Source organism: Bubalus kerabau, chromosome 19, assembly GCF_029407905.1.
Source record: "Bubalus kerabau isolate K-KA32 ecotype Philippines breed swamp buffalo chromosome 19, PCC_UOA_SB_1v2, whole genome shotgun sequence".
NCBI classification, from domain to species: Eukaryota; Metazoa; Chordata; class Mammalia; order Artiodactyla; family Bovidae; genus Bubalus; species Bubalus kerabau.
Genome location: NC_073642.1, coordinates 47254152 through 47268265, shown reverse-complemented (window position 1 = coordinate 47268265; position 14114 = coordinate 47254152). Strand labels below are relative to the sequence as shown.

The 14114-nt window shown below is 48.1% G+C and overlaps 1 protein-coding gene across 2 annotated transcripts; it reads left to right on the top strand.

Moving 5' to 3' along the window:
- Window positions 1-248: 248 nt before the first annotated feature.
- On the top strand, window positions 249-5718 carry NKX2-8 (NK2 homeobox 8). Of its 2 annotated transcripts, none has more exons than XM_055555558.1 (3): window positions 249-3587; window positions 3890-4151; window positions 4831-5718. In XM_055555558.1, exons 2-3 carry the CDS (start codon window positions 3995-3997, stop codon window positions 5385-5387), a joined length of 714 nt encoding a protein of 237 aa, XP_055411533.1. In that variant the 5' UTR covers window positions 249-3587; window positions 3890-3994; the 3' UTR covers window positions 5388-5718. The 2 variants fall into 2 exon arrangements, with proteins under 2 accessions (XP_055411533.1, XP_055411532.1); XM_055555557.1 differs by having other exon boundaries at window positions 251-3673.
- The last annotated feature ends 8396 nt before the right edge of the window (window positions 5719-14114 follow it).

Here is a 14114-nt window from a genome sequence, read left to right as displayed (position 1 = left end):
TCATTTGACGTTAAACAATAAAATCTAAAGCCCATTTCAAAGATGTACTAAATTCCCAATCTGAAAGTAATTGCTGTTCCTTGTCCCATGTGTATATATCATCAGCACAACTGAGAAAGAATTGCAGCCAGGCCTGGACCACCGCCAAGCAATTGATTATTAGCCATTAAAAGGGAAATGTTTACTTATTCATGGCAAGTAGTTTTTAGAAGGAAAAGCAAAGAGGTCTGATTTTAAATGCTGCCTTTTCTTTCCATCCTAAGGCTGATGAAGATCATTCACTTCTTCTTGGAAATGTCAAAAGCCTATTTTTATTTTCCTTTTGCTATTTTAACCAGAATACTGATAAAAAAAAGAGAGAGCAGTTGCTATGAGGCAAAGAAAAATGTCCTGGCAGTTGAGGGCCCTCCATCTATCAAGGGGAATTTGCAATGTTGCCTCTTTTCAAGACTGTATAGATTTGCAGGATTTTGTGAAACACTTAACCAAAATGGAAGGATTTAAAAGCAGAATGCAAGATATAGATGCAATCTTTTTTTTTAATCAAGATACTTTAGTTTTATTTCAGAATTTTCTAGTCTTAAATTCTCAAGCACACAGCAGTGATGACCATCTTGGCTAATACTTTTGAAAGGGTGATTAGTGCAGACTGCTTAAGTATACTCACTATAGCACAGATGCTTTAAGATTAAAAACTCTTACTGGGATTGAGATGTACTACATCCAATTACAGGGAAACAAATACTTATCTAATTAAATAATAATATTCACAAGCTATGTTGAGTTTCAAAATAAGTTCAAGTGTCCAGAGCACCGAAGAATATTTTAAAACTGGAAAAGAATAGCCAGTCATTTGTTTACCAGTGATTTCTAGGATATTTCTAATATGTATAAAACCTAATATATGACGACCTTTTTTCTAATGACCCAATATCAAAATTATTTTCTCCTCCCATGTCTTTGAGCTTATCTGATGCGAAGAGGCAATTTTAAAAAGCACCTGCATCTAATAGTTTTGGCTCTCCCTTTTTCTGCATTTCTTCAGAAGGCACAGTTTAAGTGGAACTATCTCCTGGAGTCCTCTGGCTCTGGCTCTTGGAGATAATTTAGGTAAAGTCCCAGGGAAGAGCTGAAAGGAGGACTGAACTAGTGCAGAATCCACAATGAGGTAGGGAAGTTACAGTGCTTTCCAGAACCAGGAGGTACAGTTTCCTTGGGGTATTCAAAACACAGGCTGGGGCTCAGGAACACTGTTCCCAGATAGGGAGGTGAGGCTAGAAGTAATATTTGGGGCTAATCCCAGAGCTAGGTCCTTTCTAGAGCACAACTGCTAGATGGGGGATGTGTCTCCTCTTTGGGAGCCAAATACTAAGAGTAAAAGCAAATATTTGATGCTGAAGAGCTCTTAAGAACTGAAGAGTGCCATTTGCTTATTTCTACCAGTCAGTGTGGGCTTAGGATGTTAAATAGATTAAAAGGCTAAGAGAGGTCAGTCACTCCAGGAAAGACGCTTCTTTTGCCTCTCTTGACTTGGTTCTCTTGGCAAAATTGTTATCTACCGACCCCTCCCCACTCTTGTGGAGGCTCCTTGGGAAACTCAAAAGATGTCACATGCTCTTCTAGAACATTCTGGAAAATGTGGGGCCAGGATCCTAGGGATGAGAGATCTAGAAGGGTAGGAAGACCAAAGTCTGCTAGTTAATGCGATGAAGATGGTTTTAGAAAAATTCAAGAGATAGGTAATCATAAAACTGGTAGGGTCCTTAGAAATTACTGAATCTATTCTCTTCTGTTTCGGATGAAAAAAGAGCCTCAGAGTGGTGAGGTGATTAAAGCTCCCTAGGGACGGAGCTGGGATGCCAATTGGCTTCCAGGTCAGAGCTTCTACCTGACACAGCCTGCAAGTTGAGACTCGAATTTGGGAGTCTGTCCTAATACTGGCCTAGGACAGTCTTTGTCGGTACCTTCCTTCCACCTCTCCCAGGAGAGGGGCTGACAGAGGTTGCTAGGCATCGGGCGCCAGCCAGAGAGAAGGCCACGCGGCCCTGGGTCAGTCTATGACCTGCCCAACTTCTAGGGTGAGGAGCTTAGGTGCTGGGCACTGTGCGCGCAGGGTTTCCGGCTTCTGCTGCTCTCTACCGCCAGCTCCCTCCTCCGCCCTAGCTCGGAGCAGACAGCCAAGTCATTTCAATTTAATCTTCTTTAAAAAGACATAACTAATAAATCTATTGCCGAGACCTCGGAGAGACGGCCAGCAGAGTGGACCGTGCTCCCAATCCCATTGAACCCCATTGAAAACCATGACAACACAGGACAAGCTCCGATTTATCCCGGCGCGCTAAAGCTCATTGTGAGCAGGCGTCAATCACGCATTATTTCGGACTGAACAAATGCAAAATCTTGACTGGAACAAATGCTTCCAACAGGTCCGGGGCGTCGAGCTCCATTTCCCCTTTGTCCGCGGCCTAGCAGTTGGCCTGTATTGGGGTTGCCTCCGCCCGACCACCCAGCGCGCCGCACAGTCCCGGGCGCCTCGGGCACGCATGACAGGGAAGCTCCTGGGGAGGGTGCGCCGGGCCGGGTGGGGCGGCCCCAATTGCACGGGAGCCGGGTCCGAGCTCAGATCAGGTGGAGACAGGATTTCAGGTGCGGCCACCTAAGTACCGCCGCCTCGCACCGAAATTTAACAACCCACTACCCTATCCACTGGCTGCAGAAGGAGAGGCTTCTGAGAGCGCGCTCGCTCGGCCCTTGCCTGAAGCGCGGCTACCGTGAAACCATGGGCCAAGAAAATGTGCCCGGCTCCTTGCACCTTAGGGAACGAGAAGATGCCAGGAAACCCCGAGCAGGCCATCTTTTCAGCCCGGCGGGCGCACTCCTAACTCCCGCAATCGGTCCCTTACCAGACCAGGCCCAGCAGCTTTGGTGGAGCAGAGAGCCCGAGCCACCCAAGGCCTGAGGCTACGGAGCCCAGGCGGTGCCCAGACGCCAAGGAGGCAGCAACGCCCTCGGAAATGCCACCGCCCGTGAGGCCTAGAGTGGGCCTGGGCCAGCCACCGGGGCAGAGTGGGAAAACAAGCCTAATGCCTCGTAGGAAAGCAGTTTGGCCTGATTCTGCCTCCATTTTGCTGGCCTGGGGCAACCCGCGCAGAACTGGGGCTCCCCGGATGCTCCCAGCCCTTCCCGAGCACCGCTGAAGTTGCGGACGCTTGGGGTGTGGGAGATTCTTAGCGGTCTTCGAAACCCTCTGCACAGGTGCTGGCGGGGCCAGGCCTCTCCTCTGCGCCCTCCTGCAACTTCTCGCCTCTGAATCCTTACGGGAGCCCAGCCAAAAAGAGCGCGCCAGTGTTCAACGCCGCCTTGTAAATCACTTTCCGGATAATTGCGGGAAACGAACACTCCAGCAAACAAGCTCGAGGAATAAAGCAAACAAGGAGTAAATTCCTGGGTGCTCATAAACCCATCCATGTCGCCCCCACCTTTCCCGGCGCTCCCGCGGGGCCAGGCTCGACGTCAGCCCCGGAGGAGGAGGAAGCCGGGACCGGCGGGCGGTGGCCACCGCTCGCCACCCAAGATGTTATTCTTTGGTAACAATCCCCATTATCTGTCCCCACTTGGGGCTAATCAGACAGAATCACTAATGCGGAGGGCAGCTTCCTGCCGCCTCTGGGAGGTAACGGGGCGCCCGAGGGGCGGGGGACGGGGCGGGGCGGGGGGGGGGGTGGCGGAGGTGGCACCTTCCGGGCTCGCCGGGGCTTTGGTGCAGCACTCATTCAGGTACTTGACACCCGGGAGACCCGGACCTCTCTCTGCTTTCAAAGCGTCCCGGGTGGGAAGCGCTGTTTATATAAAGTGGGATTCCACAGTAAACGCGCTAATATCTCGGCAGCCAGTGCATGGCGTGCGCTTCTCACGCCCACCCATAGGAGCGGCGTCCCGGGCCGCCTCTCGGTTCCAGATCTACCCTGCCCCCGCCTCCTTCCCCTGCTCGGCCATGGCCACCTCTGGACGCCTCAGCTTCACCGTGCGCAGGCTCCTGGATTTACCGGAGCAGGATGCGCAGCACCTGGGGAAGAGGGAGCCGGAGCTAAGCGCCCCTGAGCCCGGCCCCTGCGCCACCTGGCTGGAATCCGAGCGCGGCCACTACCCTTGTGAGTGAGCAGGGGACAGCGGCGGGGGTGGAGGCGGGGGAAGTGAGCGGGCTCAGAATCAAGTCCCCGGCTCGTGCGGGGATGGGAAGCGGAAACCCCAGCCCAAGGTCTGGATTTCCTGTGTTGGACCCACAGACACTGTCCTCCTGAAATCCCTATGTCAGTTGGCACATCTTGAGAGCAGATCCCTGGGCCTGGCGCTAACACCCAAGATTTGGGTTTCCGTTTCAAGGGGTCAGAATATTTAAATATTTAAGAAGCCGCCCTTAAATGCCTAAAAAAGTGGCCACGTTCTTCTGGCCTCGGTTTGGGATGAGCAGTATTGGCGAGCTTGGATTCAGGGCTTTGCAAACGTCGGCAAACCGCAGTCCAGTCGACCTCAAAGTGGCCCGTTTTGGTGAGGCAGCTTGCAGTGAATTCGTCTGCCAGCGCAGCGACCAGGACTTATTGGTTTTAATAGACCCCCCGGGGTGGGTTTCTTTGGAGGCGCAGTCCCAGGCTGTGGTCTAAAAGGTCGTCGAATTCAGAGAGGTGGTTGTCCAGACATGGGTCCAGGAAAGGAAACGGCCTCATCCCGAAAGCCGCGGGCGAGTGGGGGCGCCCTCCCGCCCGTGGGTCGGCGCCCGCGCTCCAGAGGCGGCCGGCGTCTCACAGGGCCGTGTCTCCTTTGCGTCCCTAGCCTCGGACGAGAGCAGCCCAGAGGCCAGCCCGAGGGACTCGTCGCAGCGGCCGTCCGCTCGGCCTGCGTCTCCGGGCTCCGACGCCGAGAAGAGGAAGAAGCGGCGGGTGCTGTTCTCCAAGGCGCAGACGCTGGAGTTGGAGCGGCGCTTCCGGCAGCAGCGCTACCTGTCGGCGCCCGAGCGCGAGCAGCTGGCGCGCCTGCTACGCCTCACGCCCACACAGGTCAAAATCTGGTTCCAGAACCACCGCTACAAGCTGAAGCGCGCGCGCGCGCCGGGAGTCGCCGAGGCGCCCGACCTGGCAGCGGCTGCCGAGGTGCGCGCCGCGCCCGGCCTGCTGCGCCGCGTGGTGGTGCCCGTGCTGGTGCGCGACGGGCAGCCGTGCGGCGGCAGCGCCGAGGGGGGCACGGCCGCCGCCCGGGACAAGAGCGCGGCGCCGCCGGCCGCCGCCTGCCCTGTGCCAGGCTACGCCGCCTTCGGGCCTGGCTCGGCTTTCGGCCTCTTCCCCGCCTACCAGCACTTAGCGCCCCCCGCCCTGGTCTCCTGGAACTGGTGAGGCAGCCGAGGGGCGCGGGCACCTGGGGCTACGCCGGACTTGGAGTGAGCTCTGCGGTCGGGCCGGGCTACAGCCGGAGACATGGAGCGCGTCTCGCCGCCCCACCTCCTTCGGCGCGGGGGTCCTCTCCGGCGCCCCCACCGGCCGGCACTCCGGAAACTTTCGCCAAGACACCCCGTCTCCTCTTCCCTCGACCGCCAGACCCAGAGCTAGATTTTATTGCTTGAACTTTATTTGTACATTTTAAAATAGCTATTTGTATGGGAAGCAACTTATTTTAAAAGAAATAGAATATTTTTCCTCTTTGTGGTGCGAGAATAAAATATGTAGGTTTGGGTCCCCTTTTTGCGTGTCTGCCGGGAACGGAGGTGGGAACAGTGCTTTCCCGATCCGGAGTTTGGGGCGCCGGGCCACTCCTCACTCGCCAAATTAAGGCCCACCCCGAGCTGGGTAGAAGGGCAGAGCACAGTGCCCACACGCCTTTAGGAAGAAACAAGGGGAAGGGAGAGAAGGGGCGGGGGGCAGAGGCACCTCTGAGGGTCCTATAAGTGTGGGGTGGTGGCTCTGCTCCCAACGTGAGACGGAGGCCCCGGAGCCGCCAACCGAGTCGGCCACGACAGGGCATAAAGAGAGGGCATAATGAGCTTCTCCGAAAGGGCTCGGGGAATGCCAGCGGGACCTGGGCTGAGCGCGCTGCTGGCGGTTCGTTTCGGGGACCCGAGGACCACGCGGGGAACCCCCAGTTACGGCTACGAGCGCCTCACTGGGCAGCTGTGATTTTCCGCCTCTTTTTGGCGTGACACCTGGCCAGGGTGGGATGGGGAGCGGGTGGTGTGGGGTGGGGAATGACGCAGCTCAGGGCTGCCCGCTGGGGAAGGACAGCCCTGGAGAGCTCTGGGGGCCTGACCCCGGGGTGGACGCGTTGGTTCATCCAGTTTCACCCACGGCCCCAGTGTACCGCCCGGGGCGGGATCTAGGGTTCTACCCCGCTGGGTTTGTAACTGTTCTTCCTTGGGCATCCCTCCGTATCTGTAGTCACAGGGCCGCCCATGCAGTGTAGGGTTCACTCTGTCGGAGAAGAAGTGAGGACCTTTCTTTCTGGCGCCCAGTGAAGGGAGATTCGAGTTTAAAGAGCAGTTGGGAGGCATCAGATACACGGGCGGGAGCAAGGGCTCGATTAGGCCTGTGAGAAGTAGGCATTGGCCCTTTTTTGGGTTTTAGCTTTTTTGCCCCAGGAGGAAAAGGAGGAGGAGGTTGAGGGAGGGTAGATAGCTGAGGTCCTGTTATCACCTGGGATTTTGGGGGTGGGGAGAGACAGGAGGGCAGAGGGGGAAGGGAGGGGGGTGTTTGGGTCTCAGCTGCTGGCCACCTTGCCTTCCATATGGATGCAGTTATCTTAGAAGAATCTCTATCCTTAAACCTCCTTTTGTCTTGGGAACTGAAAAGGGCATTGTCAGGCCTGAAAAGGACCTAGACAAAATCCGCACTGTTTCGATTCAGGACTCTGTTTAATCAGTCCCTGGTGACAATGTAGTGGGTGTTAGGGAGGACAATAGTATCTTTTAAAGCTTGTGGCCTTCGGGAAGACAAAGGGCTTGAATTTCATGGGCTTACAACTTCAATTAGAACAGTGTCAGTGTGCATGGGAGATTATCAAATTTGTATCATAAAACCTCTTTCTAATAAATGATTGCTGGGGTGGGAGCTGGATATTGTAAAACATATATTGGAAACTGCCCTTGGGGCTTCCCAATCAGCCCTGGCAGAGTGGGTGGGAAGGAAGAGGAGGGAAGGATTTCTGAAGAAGGCCCCGCTCAGAACTTGTCCCTGCAGTCAGCTGATTGGGAGCCTGGCTCTTCCACGCTCTTCTGAAAGGTTGTTTCTCCAATAATGGAAGTAAAGACTCATAGCTCGTTTTCTGTTCTTGGTGGTGACAAAGACCTGAACGTTTGTGAAAGTGCAAAATCACCACTTGTTTAGTTTCCTGCCTTTTCTTTCCTGGAGCTCCAGAAAAAGTAGGACTTGTGGTATGCAAAGCAGAGAGTCTATTAGCTATGAGGCCCATAGGACTAAAGAATCTGACTGTGGAAAGACTCTCTTCCCAGGAAGATCTTTGGGAGACCATCTTCAACCAGATTCACCCGGAGGTCTCACCCATATGAAGGACCCAGAGAGGTGATCACAGCCATAGGAGGCCAGCCCGTGTCTTGTGGAGCAGAAGAGCAGACATTTCTTCCAACTCTAGCCTCAGGATCTCTCGTGTCTACAGTTACCCACTTCTTTTTGCTCCTTTTCCTTTAGGTTCCTTCTTTTGTAGAGGAAAAGCCATAGGGGAGAGTTACTAATGTACCCCCATCACCACCCACGCATTTTAGAAACTCAGGCTGTCATTTTTCTTCTGTTCACACCTGAGATCAGCTGAAACTGATGAATGTCAATTTCCTTTCTGACCTAAAAGATCAATTTCCCTAGGCTCTGACAAGAGAAGCTAAACCCAAGGCCTGATCTCTCTCCCCAGATGAGAATGTTTCATACCTGTCGCCCATCACCAATATTGCAAGGCAGAGTTACACTCAGCAAACTTTTATTGAAACTTGCTCTGTTCTAGGCATTGTTTCAGGCACTTTCACAGCTGACCTCACAGAAACCACTGCATATATAATACACCCATTTTGCAGATAAGAAACTGAGGCTCAATGTGTAGGAGTAAGCAGTCATAAACCTCACAGAATATTGCCATTGTCCTTAGCCCTTACTTAAGCCACCCTGTAAACTGCCCTTAAAGTGGACTTGGAATCTTTATGTGATGACAACATAGATGCTACCCAGCCACCATAAAATTGTCTTATGAATGATCTGGAAGGATGGAAGAGCATGCCGAAAGTACCATACGTGGCTTAAGGCCACTTGGAGAAATTGACCATAGCTTATCACAGTAGCTGCTAACGTTTATTGATGTTCCTGTGTATGAGGCAATATTCTAAGTTTTTAAATCAGATTAACTCATGTAATCTTCATAACAATCCCGTAAGATGCTACTGCTGTTCCTACCTTACAGGTGGTAAGGAAACTGAAGGCCAGAGAGGTTATCAGTAACTTGTCCAGATCACACAACTAGTAAGTGACAGAGAAGGTCTGAACCCAAGCAGCCTAACATTAGATCTCACGCCTTTAACTACATGGTGGCAATTATTTCCATTCGTTGTTTCTGTTTTATTCCTCCCAGTCAACAGTCTTGGTTACCTTATAGACACTTCTGTAAGGGACGTGTTTTTAGCATCTCTGTGTCTCTTGATCTCTCTCCCCGCCCCCGTCCCCCCATCTACCAAAGCTCGAGCTTTTGGACACAGCCTCTGTGTTTGCCCTGTGTCTGTGTGCGTTCTTGCCCAGATGTCAATGAAACACAGCTCTTGTCTGCAGGTCACAATATTTTCCTGTGACTATCATCCCACCATTCTTCTTCCAGAAAAACATCTGCTGCCGCTGCCTTGACGCCAATTGTCCACTCAGCATTTGGTTGCTGCTGACTCTGATAAGCTCCTCTAAGCTTCCCCAACCCCTAGGCCCAGATCCCTGGGGAACTTTATGACTTTTGCTTCCCTTGCCCTTTCCCCTGTCACCTTTTTCCTTCCTAGGTCTCCAGTGTTATCTTTATGATTAAATGTCATCCTCTTCACATTTACTCTCCTGCCATTGTAAACATTTTCACTTCATCTCACTTAAGTCCCTTTTGGGTGGAGATTGCAATTTTCACTTCAGTTTTCTCTCCCGTTGTTCAGAGGATCTCACATCTTAACATGTCTGTTATCTGACCAGTTTAGCACTTTAGAATCGTAGATAACACGTGATGGCTTAGTAGGAAGTTATTTGAGCTCAGGTTAATGTATACCTCCCTTTCTAACAGTGATGTTTAGTTGTTTATTATTCTCTTGCATTCACACAATTGTTGCCTCTTCAACCCACACACACTTCATTACCTTTAAAACGTTTAGACTTAGGGATAAAATGCCCAGGCAGGATAACTATGGACACTGCATGATTAATTGTTTATTAACCATGTTTATCTGTTCTAGGTATTTCAGCTAACCAGTCTAGGCAGGTTATCTGTAAAATGAATAACAGACAGTCAAGAAAGCTTTTGGAATGCTAAGAAAGTACTGTCTCTACCCCAGGGCATGATCATTTCTATTAAATATGATTGCATTACTTGATATTCAAAATTTACATGAGAAATTGTATCCCGCCAGGTCACTCATCTCTCCAAGCTGTGATGTGGGTGTGGATTTGCTAAATGGCACCTTTATTACTTTCAGAAGTCCAATTCTGCACCTGTTAACACCCCTCCAATACCCTTGCCCAGACTAATAGCTAAAGGTATGTGACATTCCCTTTTCTCCTGTGTTTCCACCGTTCATGTCACTCAGTCTGTAAGCTCACCAAAAATGTGAACAGTATTCCCGTCAGTGCTGATCCATAGAGCAGTATTTTTCTTTAACCAGGAAGAATCAGTTAGGCTGTTAAACAGTCTCATGTCCTCCCCAAATTTGTACGCATGGGGGGTTCTTCTTTTTCCCAACTATACCCTGCATAGAGTTCTTGTTGTTTATCTAGAAAAATAACATCATATTTTAGAAGCAGGAGATCGTACTCTCTTTAATACCCTGCCCTGTGGACCAATAAAAATCTCTAGCTCTTTATTGAGGCCCTATAGTTGCAAAAGCTGCCCTAGTTTCAGTATAGTTGCTATGAGGAGGGTGTTATGGAAGGACCATCTGAGAGGACCTTGGTCATGCTTAATCTCCTGCGTTCTGACTGGGTGGTCCTTTATGAGTCAACGGGTTTTCAAATGCATTCCCCCAGCTAAAAGCTCTGAATTGGACTGTCCCTTTTCTCTCCTTGTAATACCATCTCCCCCCTACTACCCACCCCTTCTCCTTTCCTAGGGGCTGGATAGGATACTTGGCAGAATTCACTAGGAAGAGGAGTGGAGGCTGTTTGCAAATTAAACCAGAGACAAAAGTGCCCAATAACCCATTAAAAGGGCCCTTGACTCTCACCTGAGATGTCCCTTATAACTTCCTTCTCCAGCTTTGCTGAAGGATAGTGTTTTAAGCTGTGCTTCTTCCTAAAGAATTTACCAGTTTAGGTTAAAATTACCTCTTGGGAGGCAAATTCTCAACCGGAGGCAACCCTGAGTTGTCATAACATATCAGGGTCTGACACAAGCTTCAGCAAAAAGTGAAATAACAAGAAAGCTTATCTTTTTAAACAACAAAATTGAAATTCAGAGCAAGAGACACACAGAAGACCAGAAGAAGGCAAAAGAAACCTCATGAGTAAAGAAGTAACCACTTTTCTGAGAAACTATTTTTCCTGCCTAATCACATGGATGGACTCAATCATCTGTCCAGCCAAGTGTTCAGCAGAGTTCCTAATTCATTGTGGGGAACATTTCCTACTTAAGTTAAAACATAGAGTAGAATTTTCTTGTTTTCCATATTTTGGGATAAAATATTATCTTAAGGTTAATCATTTTATCAGTTTGGGGGTATGTGGGAGTGTAGGCAACTAACAGAATGAAATGGAGCTTCCAGAATTTTGTCATCCCAGAAAACAATCTTCTCTTTCTTCACCTAACTTGTCACTCATTGAGAGAAAAGTGCTCAAATTCTGCCTAACAGCTGAGCAACCTTAAAACAGCTTAAAACACTTAAAAGTTCTTTTAAGTTTGTAAATATGCATATAATACACACGTAAGCAGGTATGAAGCAGATTTTGGAAGTGTTCAGTTCTTTTAATGAGAAAGAAAACCTCTAATTTATAGTCTCACTTGTCAGACCCATAGAGGATGGATAGTTTGTTATTCTCATTCTAAAAATATTTTCTTTGTAAGATAATATGTAAAATACTGAAATGTATAAATAATCTATGGCCTTAAGAATAGTGAGTTTCATATGACATTTGGTTTCTCACTAATGTAATCGTGATGTGATGAATAGGAGATTCAGGTGCGCTGTTCAAAGTGCAAGGGTACATTTCATTTGTATCACTGTAAATTATAATCACAAAGAGAAATGATTGAGATCATATTGGTTTGGAAAGAACAATTCTCCTCTATCCTTTAGTTTCCTTTTTTCTTCAGCCTCAAATTGTTCCCTCTACCCAGAGTCATGCAGTGGGAACCACAATCATTTCTGCCTTTAACAAGGTAAAAACAGACTGTGAAGTGGTTCAGAAGGACATGGACAGAGGAGCTGGCTGTTAGTTTCTTACTTGGTATGAGTTCAAACAGGGCAATATGATTTCCAGGGGAGCTGCTGTTCACCAGCCTCTGGTAAATTATGGACTTCTGAAAACTCCATTACCCAAAGCCCATGTCTGTGAAGCCTTAGAAGGTGGAGGAATTGGGAATTGATTTTAGAATTTTTAGTTACCTCCAGTCCCTCTAAAAAGGCATTTTTGCAGTTTGTTTAACTTTCTTCCATCTTTGCCACTATATGATGGGTCAGCCAGCTAATTTTCAGACAACAGAGGGAGGCTGAGAAACTTGTCCAACTGGAAGTATCTCGGTGCAGAGATTCCCAGGATGGTGAGAACTCCAACTTCTTACCAACTAAGGACTCCGTGGGGACACAGGGGCCCACTTCTGCACAGATGTGATAACAGCACATCATTGCATATAAGGAAGATGAAAGCCAAACATGTACCCAAAAATCCAAATTAATTCTCTTTAAATTGACCCTTACTCCTATGAGCATAGCTATTTATGGCTGCTGTAGCAAGGTCTTTCTTTCCCATTATCATGACTCTTTTTGAAGACTTTCCTTCATCCTGTTTCTAGGAGGTCTTCACCAAGACCTCCTCGCTTCCCGCATCCCTTTACACAGTAAGGCTTGGAGACCTTTTATCATCTCCTAAGTCCACTGTGCTTCATCACCCAGCCATCATCCTCATGCCTTAGAACTTTTTTGAGAAGAATGATTTGCTCAGAAATGCTCTAGTCTACATGCCCTACCTCTATTTCTTTTTGCACATGGTTATAGTTGCAGAACTCCTTCCTTATCTCTAAAGCTTTCCCTAACTGATTGGAATATGTCACCTAGATCCATCCTGTGTAAAGCTGCAACATACTTAGAACTCCTTCATCCCAAGCACAGCAAGATAGAGTGGCAAGAACAGGAGTTGAGAATTGAGTGAGCCTTAATTTGGGAAGAGAGAACTGAATTGTCACATTCATTGCGTGAGAATACTTTTCACCTCAGTGCCTTAGACCATCATCTAGAGATAATATCACCTACCACATTTGATTAATAAGAGTATTGAATGCATGAATAACATCTACTAGTCAGCTGTGCATCAACATAACCCCTACTCTATATTACGGACATTCATCCAATATAATATTCAATTTGTTTAGCTTATCATAACAATCAGCTAGGACTACGTTTTATAAAATACACAACCCCAACATCTCAGTGCCTTAGCTGCAAAGGGTCCTTTCTTATTTATATGACATGTCCCTTCAGCCTGCATCATTTCATTTTCATCCTGAATCTTCAGCAGAAGGAAAAATCCCTTATATAGGATGTTTTGGAGGAGAAAGAGAACATGCCATTAGCTGTTAAAACTTCCAATTGAAAATGATCTATATTGTTTTTTGCATTTAATTGGCTAAAGCAAATTGAGCAAGCTTAATACCAGCTGGGCAGGAGGGAAGGTGGTTATTTTGAATAATAATACAATCTGCTACATTTGTGTTCTTAAATTTTAAATTTATGACCACATACTATGCATGCTTACAGTGTTAATTATTCCTTCAAATGTTCAGAAGAAGAAATGTCACAGTGTGCTATTTCACACTGTAAAGTACATTTGATACTACAGATAGTATAAGAAGAATAGGAATTCTGTCTCTTTCCATTATTTGAATAGCACCTGTGCCACATGCTCCTGGTGACATTTAGGAGAATGGTCAACACTCAGGTGAACAGGCAGGTAAGAGAACATCTGAAGATACTGTGAGCAGCCATCATCAGAATACAGTTTTAACTGCTTGGTGTGAGGTTATTCCTACGGAGCCTCTTCTGCCATGACTCATTATAGGTGATTAAAAAAAACCACTGCAAGGATTAATTGCAATTGTTACTTATCATTCTAGGAAGTTCACTTAAATCGGTATCAGAATAATGGAAGGACAAACAACAGTTATTTGAAATATCAGAATATAAGTTTCTTAGTCCAATGTTCAGATAAAGCCATAGCTGCTGCTGCTGCTGCTAAGTCGCTTCAGTCGTGTCCGACTCTGTGCGACCCCATAGACGGCAGCCCATCAGGCTCCACCATCCCTGGGATTCTCCAGGCAAGAACACTGGAGCGGGTTGCCATTTCCTTCTCCAATGCATGAAAGTGAAAAGTGAAAGTGAAGTCGCTCAGTCGTGTCCGACTCTTACGACCCCATGGACTGCAGCCCACCAGGCTCCTCCATCCATGGGATTTTCCAGCCAAGAGTGCTGGGGTGGGGTGCCATTGCCTTCTCTGAAAGCCATAGCAGAGCCTCACATATTACCTGACAGATAAACACACAATCACACAAAACTGCTTTTAACATAGAACCATAATTTATTTAACCAATTTTCAATTAATATTTATATAATTGTGTTATATACAGTATAATTTTTACTGTTATATAAAAGATTGAAATGAATGTTCCTACAGGCATTGTGCATC